We start from the raw sequence: 7,871 nt of genomic DNA, 5'->3' as shown, positions 1-7,871 counted from the left end.
TTAACACCTCATTAGCAATCTAAGGGACATTATCACTCTTCTCCAAAACATCATTAAGCCGTCATTAACTTGTCACTCGTAAATTTCTTCCGACACACAACCTATACCTTGCTTTCCTTAGCAACTTTCTTCTTCTTACTTCAAATATCTTTGAAATCTCATATAGAATCATCAAATGTTATTTCTTACTTACCAAGATGTCGTATACTTTGTGCCCTTCGTTAGTCTATTCACTGTACATTAACGAGAAATTTTTCGAGGTGTAATAGCTGTATTGTCACCCTCAGTTGTCATACAGAAAAACGTCATAATTCGAATTCAAAATTTGCGTTTCATGCTTAGCAAGTTTTATATAACGTAATTTGACGAATAACTACCAACCACACAAAATTGAGTTACTATGTCATTTTTTAACTAATTTGGAGATATTAGTCGTATTATATCGCTCTCTCAGGAGACATATTCGATGCAATGGGTACGACATGGGAATTGGGTGAAGATTTTGAATACTCGAACAACCCAAACGAGAGATACAACCAACGTTACAACAATTTGATGACAGACGAGTGGAATATGCGTGTTAGGGAGGCTGCAGTACTGGAACAAAACTTGAGGTCACTAGGGCTTAAACGCCTAAAAAGACGTGTTATGTCAATGCCCCGTGGCACTCCACCAGAGTTGAATTTTGCTCTTAACCGTTTTCGCGAAGAGAAAAATCGGATGAAAATACGTTGCCTCAGGGTAGAATATGGTCAACATAGTTACTTCAGATTCAGATCTAAGTGGGATTCGGACTGTGAGATGTCCGATGTCCGATGATGATGATTCGTCATGATATTATTAATAATTGTACTGCATTAAATAAAGTTAGTGGGGTCATAGTCATGATCCCACCACCTATTGAGTTTGATACCTATATAAAGAGTCTTTTGCTACTTAGTATCTACTTAAAATTCAATGTCAAATAGTAGAAATATAGATTGGTCGGTATTTTTTCCACAGGATTCGAATAGCAGTGGTGATGACAACTCAAATCAAAGCAACTATTCCGGTGATTCCTCAATCGATAACAGTGAATTCGTGCTAGACGATTTCAAGCCCCACCTTTTGATAGAGCGTAATGGCAATTTTCGCAAGCTGAAATATTCAGATCCACGTGAATATTGTGGTGATTTACGTCGCGAATGGGCATATCGGTACGCCGAATCACAATATCTTGTTCCTGACTTGAAAAATCTCAACGCTCAAATCCCCAAAAGGTACTCAATAACCATGCCTCGAGTAGGTCCAGAAACTTGCGAGGCTGCCGTACAAAGGATTAGAAAAGAAAACAACAGAATGCTAGCAAGACGTTGTAGATTTTACATGTTAAAGTTGGTCGAAGAACAAGCATCATCAACAAGTAGAGAATTAACATCTAGTAAAAAAGATATGTCTTAAGAAACCCAAAATATTGTTCTGAGGACGATATTGAGGACTTCTATTCTGATGATGATTAAGAATATTGTGATTTTAGTTTTATGTTTAATTTATGATGATGTTGTTAATTTGAAGAATATTAGTGTGTTTAGTTTTGCATCAACCCAAGGGCATGAATTGATGAATGTATTTTTACTACTTTCAGTTTGTTATTAATGAACAAGTTTAAGTATTTTCATAGTGTTATAACTTAAAACTAATGACACCAAGTCTTCAAACAAAAAAGGAGTTCGAGCACTTTTCAACCACTAAACTGGCAATCCGAAGTTTTGCTTATCCTTGATGTATTGAGCCTACCTTATTAATGGCACAAAAATAAGTAGGATTCTATATAAAATATTGAAGTTTCGGAGTCGCAAAACATGATTAATCTATGGCTAAAGTACGTTAAAAAGTATAAAGAAAGAGGAGTTATCCAAAACAAAAAGGGGGGGGGGGGACTTTTAATGATAATTCTTGGGTTAAAGTACTTAACCCCGCCGTTACGGTTAAGTCCTTTAACACAGTAAATTATTGCGTTAAAGGTAGTTTTGTCACCTTTTTTTTATTAGGGTATTTTGGTTCAAATGGTCTTTTTTGGGAATATTTTTTTTTAATTAGTTGTACTATAAGTTCCGGACGAAATCTCAAGTTCTATCCCCATACGACCTTTGAACCTCTGCAATAATTATTGTAAGAATATTTTTTTTTTTAATTAGTTGTACTATAAGACTTTACTCTCTTAACTATGGCTGGAATACATCTTTTAATTAGTAATGTCAACCATTACAATTTAAATTGGACAAGTGTTGCACATTTAAGAGTTCAGTGGACTAAATGGAGGGATCATCACTTGAGACTATCTGAATCCGAAAGTAAAGGTCACTCGAAAAGTGAATTGTTGCATTAGAAGGATGTCTTCCTACGCTCTTCCTATGATCTGTGTCTTACTTCCTCCGCTCCTTTTTATTTGTTACTTTAATCAAATAAATTCGATCTAAAATAATTTTTGTTTCAGAAAATCAATTTGTTTTAAGAGTTTAACTTATATATACTGATAATATAAAACTTATATTGTTAGATCATCTAAATTATTTATAGGTAATCCTTCATCATTCAGAATTTTTAACTTAAACAATTTATTATTTAAAAATAAGAAACAAAACTAATATAATATTTTTGAGTTTTTCAGAAATAAACTAACGTATTTGGTAGTAACGTTTCACACACATTTATTAAAGAACTTTAACGGATAAAAGTTGATGGTCGACGAAATAGATATTGCATAATCAGGAGATTTTCTCTTTTCTTATCTACTGACGCCTCTTTGCTCTTTCTATCTTCTCTCCCTCTCTCGAAACGTGAAAAGGCATTTTGAAGATGGGTGAATTAATATTCTAAGCTATTTTTGTGTTTTAATTGTTGATTTCCAGGCCTAAGAAGGATTGGAGTAAAAATCACATGTTTTTTTCTGTCTCTCTCAAATCTTTTTATTATAAATTAAATACTCCTTCCGTCCAAATGACACATTTTTTAATTAGTAAAAATGTAATTTTTAACTTCCCATTTTACTCTTAATGAGATGATTAATAGATACATACTCTCTCCTTCCCAATTTATGTGATATAGTTTGACTGGGTACAGAGTTTAAGAAATAAAGGAATACCTTTGAATTTTGTGGTTTAAAACAAGCCAAAAATATTTGTGTGGTTATAAATCATCTCGTTAAGCGTAAAAAGTAAACTTTAAAGTTAAATTGTTATCAAATAAGGAAATGTATCATTTTTTTTGGGGCACTATAAAGGAAAGTGTATCATATAAATTGGGACAGAGAAAGTAGTATTATTGCTCATTTTAAACAAAATTCTTAAATTTATATCCTATCAAACACCTTCACATAAATTGAGACGGTGTTTCCTAGACAAACTGAAAAGGAAGGGGGTTATTCTATCCGATCAAAATTAATTGGTTTAATCAAATTCACAACAGGAAACAAATAAGATGAGTAGTTTTTACATATGTTGTATTTTATATTGAATATATTTTAAATCTTCTCTTTTACTAGGAATTTAATAAATTGTATGGGAAACCTGTACTCTATCTGTTCTAATTTATGTACTCCCTCTGTCACAAAAAGATTATCCTTCTTTCTTTTTTAGTCTGTCCCAAAAAAATTTCTATATTTAGATATAATTTAAATTTATGAGATGATTTACAGCCACACAAATATTACGGCTTGTTTTGGACCATACATTTCAAAAGTCTTCCTTTATTTTTTAAACTTTGCGTCAAATCAAAAGAAGACAATCATTTTTGAATGAATGGAGTAATACTTTTGGCTTTGCGATATTCAAACTGAATGAATAGACTAATGCTCTACTGTAGTTGAGTTTTACTAACAAAAAGTTTACAATATGGTGCATAAAAGTGAGGTCCCTTGTCTATTTATAGTCAGCTTGAAGAGACCAGCTCTCACCGACAAAACAACATGAGGAGAGTTTTAAGCGTTCCCTCAATGAATCTTCATCTTCTTGTTGTTGTTTTCCTTGTTTCATGGGCAAGCTCAAGCTCAGCCCAAGATCATCTCAGCTTCATTCAGTGTCTTAAACTCTATTCAGATCCTCTTTTTCCAATCTCCACAAACCTCTACAATCCAGAAGATGCTTCTTATTCATCTGTCCTTCGAGCTTCCATTCGAAACCTTCGCTTCAATGAGTCTTCCACCCCAAAACCTCGCCTCATTATCACCGCTACTCATGAGTCTCAGGTCCAGGCTGCCATTTTATGTGGCAAGAACCATGGCCTGGAGATGAGAACCCGTAGTGGTGGACACGATTATGAGGGTTCTTCGTATGTATCGTACGTTCCATTTTTCATCCTCGATCTTTTGAACTTTAGGTCCATCGATGTGAACATCAAAGAAGAGACTGCTTGGGTTCAAGCGGGTGCCACACTTGGGGAGCTTTATTATGCAATTGCAAATAAAAGCAATGTTCATGGTTTCCCTGCTGGGATGTGTCCTACTGTTGGTGTAGGTGGGCATTTCAGTGGTGGGGGCTTTGGTAACATGATGAGAAAATACGGTCTTTCTGTTGATAACATCATTGATGCAAAAATAGTTGATGTACAAGGTCGTATTCTTGGAAGAGAGTCTATGGGAGAAGACTTGTTTTGGGCCATTACAGGAGGTAGTGCAGCCAGTTTTGGTTTGGTCCTAGCATATAAAATAAAGTTAGTCCCCGTGCCAAAAAATGTTACCGTCTTTCAAGTAGCGAAAACGGGTGAAGATAACATTACAGAATCAGTTCACCGTTGGCTAGAAATAGCAGATGGTTTTGATAGAGATGTATTCCTCCATATGATTCTTGATGTGGCAAATCGTGGAGAAGTGAACAAAAACAAGACGATCCGAGCCAAATATATTGGGTTTTTCTTAGGAGATTCGCAAAGACTCATTTCTCTCATGAATGAGACTTTCCCAGAACTGGGATTGCAAAAACAAGATTGCCAAGAGGTGAGTTGGATAGAATCTGTGGTATACTGGGGAAATTTCTCCATAAATAATGGTACATCCACTGAAGTTTTACTCAACAGAACACCTTCAGAACTGTACCATAGAAAGATGAAATCCGACTATCTCCAGAGGTCTATACCAAAGGAAGGACTAAAGTTGATATTTAAGAAAATGGTTGAACTAGAAGCTCCATACATGTTTTTCTTCCATTATGGAGGAAAAATGAGTGAGATTTCACCTGATGCAAAACCATTCCCTCACAGAGCTGGAAACATAGCCAATATTATGTATGGAACAGACTGGATTGAGTATGGATTTGAAGCTGATGAATATTACAGTGGTTTAACAAGAAAGCTCTATGACTTCATGACTCCTTTTGTGTCCAAATTCCCAAGGCAAGCATATTTTAACTTCAAAGACTTTGATTTGGGAGTCAATCACCATGGAGAGCACAGCTATTTACAGGGGAAAGGATATGGATGTAAGTATTTCAAGGAGAATTATGACAGATTGGTGGAGATTAAGAGTAGAGTTGATCCTGAGAATTACTTCAAAAATGAACAAAGCATCCCAGTCCGTCCATTTCCGGAAGAGGGTAAACTTAAAGAGGGTGTTAGTGTTATTTAGAGAAGATGTAAGTTACCTATTTGAAGTATTTGCCTACTAATTATGTACTTTAACTTGATCACTCGAGTTGTAATGTGGTATTGTAATATTAAAATAAAGAATACTTCTTTGCAAAAAGTCCAGTTATTTAATTCCAGTTATTTTATTAACTGTATGTTGATTGAATGGTTACTCCGTTGTTTATTGATCTGACATTAACGAGTGGTACCGAGAAAATCCATAAATAATTCACACTGGTTTCAGCTTTCACTTTTTACACGGGATCAAAGAAACTGACTGTTCAATCTGGTTTTTTATTTTTTTCCTTAAAAGTAAAATTTAAACATGTCCCAATTATAAAAGGGTCTTTTATATTTGAGGGTAGATTTATCTTTTATATTTATATAACGGAAAAGGGTCAAATATACCCCTGTACTATTAGAAAAGGATTAAATATATCACTCATTATATTTTGGGTCCAAATATGCCCTTTCTGTTATATTTTGGGTCCAAATATACCCCTATTGCTTTCCCAAAAAGTATAATGTGAGCATATATTTAACCCTTTTTCTAATAGTATAGGTATATTTCTGACCCTTTTCCGTTATACTTTGGGTTGGAAATATACCCCTTCTCCGTTAAAATTGTCCAAGACGGATACGGGATCGACGTGGCAATACAACCTCGGTGAGGTGGACATACGACATGCCACCTCACCACCCCCAACCCATTTACCCCCTCTTCTTCTTCTTCCATCACTACCATTTCCTCTCACAACCTTTGCTACCATTAGGTGACCACCAACTTACAAATAAACACTTATGTTCAAGTGATTCAAATCTCTCATTCATGGCCTAATGACTTCCTAATTTGTTCAAGTGTTAGCCATATTATTCTTTTGCAACAATAGCGAAAACAGTAGTAGCAAGAAAGCTTGCAATTTGCTTAACCATGAAATCATCACTAAAGACCTTACACAATATTCATCCACCTTCCGTGCTTATACAATCTCGCTTCAATCGATTTCCCAATGCATAAAATGAATCGAAAGGTAGCTTGCGAGAAACCCATTGACCAGTTATAAACATGCGTTTGATTAAATCGATTGATTCTTCTCTCTCTTCAAATGGGTACACTCCTACTTCTCTTCTATCCACGAATACTCTCGATTCATTGATTGTAATCTATGTAATAAACTTATCAGACTCTATACAGATTCAGAATATCACTTGCATTCAGTTTTTATTTATTAAGTGATGGTGCTAATGGTGGCAAATGTTGTGAAGGGGGAGGAAATGGTAGTGATGGAAGAAGAAGGGAAGAGAGGGGTAAATGGGTTGGGGGCGGTGAGGTGGCATGCCATGTGATGTCCACCTCACCGAGGTTATCGTGGCCAGTATAGGATAAGTATCAATCTTGGACACTTTTAACGGAGGAGGGTATATTTGAACCCAAAGTATAACGAAAGTATATTTGGACCTAAAGTATATGAAAGAGTATATTCGAGCTGATGATAACGGGTATATTTAACCCTTTTTTAATAGTACAAGGGTATATTTAACCCTTTTCCGTTTATATAATATAAAGTTACGGAGGAAGAGATCCTGGATGGTGTGTATTAATAAAGTCAAAAGAGAGGGGACTCTTTAAAAACACTCATTGAACAAGAAGGTACCATTTAATTCATTTTTGAATCCATTAAGAAAAAATGTATAAATATATACTTCCAGTGTATGAGATGCGCTAATTGTGATTTAAGGTTTAAGAAAAGCCCTATGAACAAATCAAATTGGAAACTATGGGACAAACTAAGTTTTAAATGAACTTGCATAAGAAACTACTTCAAGCAAGCACAACTACGAAGAAATAAAGATTTATGTTGAGGATTACTTTGGAGTGGATCTCTCCTAATTTCTAAACCGACACCCACCCAAACTACTGACACGTCTATGAGGCAGTTTGGATTGGCTTATAAGCTGGTTTACCAACTTGTAAGCCATTTTTAATTTATTTGGGTGCTTGGTAAAATAGAAAAGTATTTAAAATAAGTCAAAAGCAAGAAGTTGGGAAACCCTAACTTCTTTTTCTTTTTTTTTGCTTAAAGCTATTTTGGTTTGACCAACAAAATTACTCTTTTATCTTTTATATTTTCTTCTAATTTCAATATCACCCTCACTACTAAAAACCCTAAACTATCAGCTTTTCCCTCTTTTCTTCTTTCTTCTCCTCACTTCTTTCCTCCACGATTTCATGGCAGTTCGACAGCAGCAGTAAGTTCTTTATCCATCAATTC

General features: G+C 34.9%; 1 protein-coding gene across 1 annotated transcript; it reads left to right on the top strand.

Annotated features, from left to right (window-relative positions):
• The first annotated feature begins 3,911 nt into the window (after window positions 1-3,911).
• Window positions 3,912-5,716, top strand: LOC132050221 (berberine bridge enzyme-like 8). The gene has a single exon (XM_059441361.1). The coding sequence runs from the start codon at window positions 3,947-3,949 to the stop codon at window positions 5,597-5,599; it is 1,653 nt and encodes a 550-aa protein (XP_059297344.1). The 5' UTR covers window positions 3,912-3,946; the 3' UTR covers window positions 5,600-5,716.
• Window positions 5,717-7,871: the final 2,155 nt, after the last annotated feature.

This window comes from Lycium ferocissimum, chromosome 3, assembly GCF_029784015.1.
Source record: "Lycium ferocissimum isolate CSIRO_LF1 chromosome 3, AGI_CSIRO_Lferr_CH_V1, whole genome shotgun sequence".
Classification (NCBI taxonomy): domain Eukaryota; kingdom Viridiplantae; phylum Streptophyta; class Magnoliopsida; order Solanales; family Solanaceae; genus Lycium; species Lycium ferocissimum.
The sequence above is the reverse complement of the archived record's forward strand: the minus strand, read 5'-3'. Positions and strand labels throughout refer to the sequence as shown.

Coding starts and splice junctions, on each gene's coding strand:
- LOC132050221 (XM_059441361.1), top strand. CDS start 3,947: ATGAGGAGAGTTTTAAGCGTTCCCTCAATGAATCTTCATCTTCTTGTT.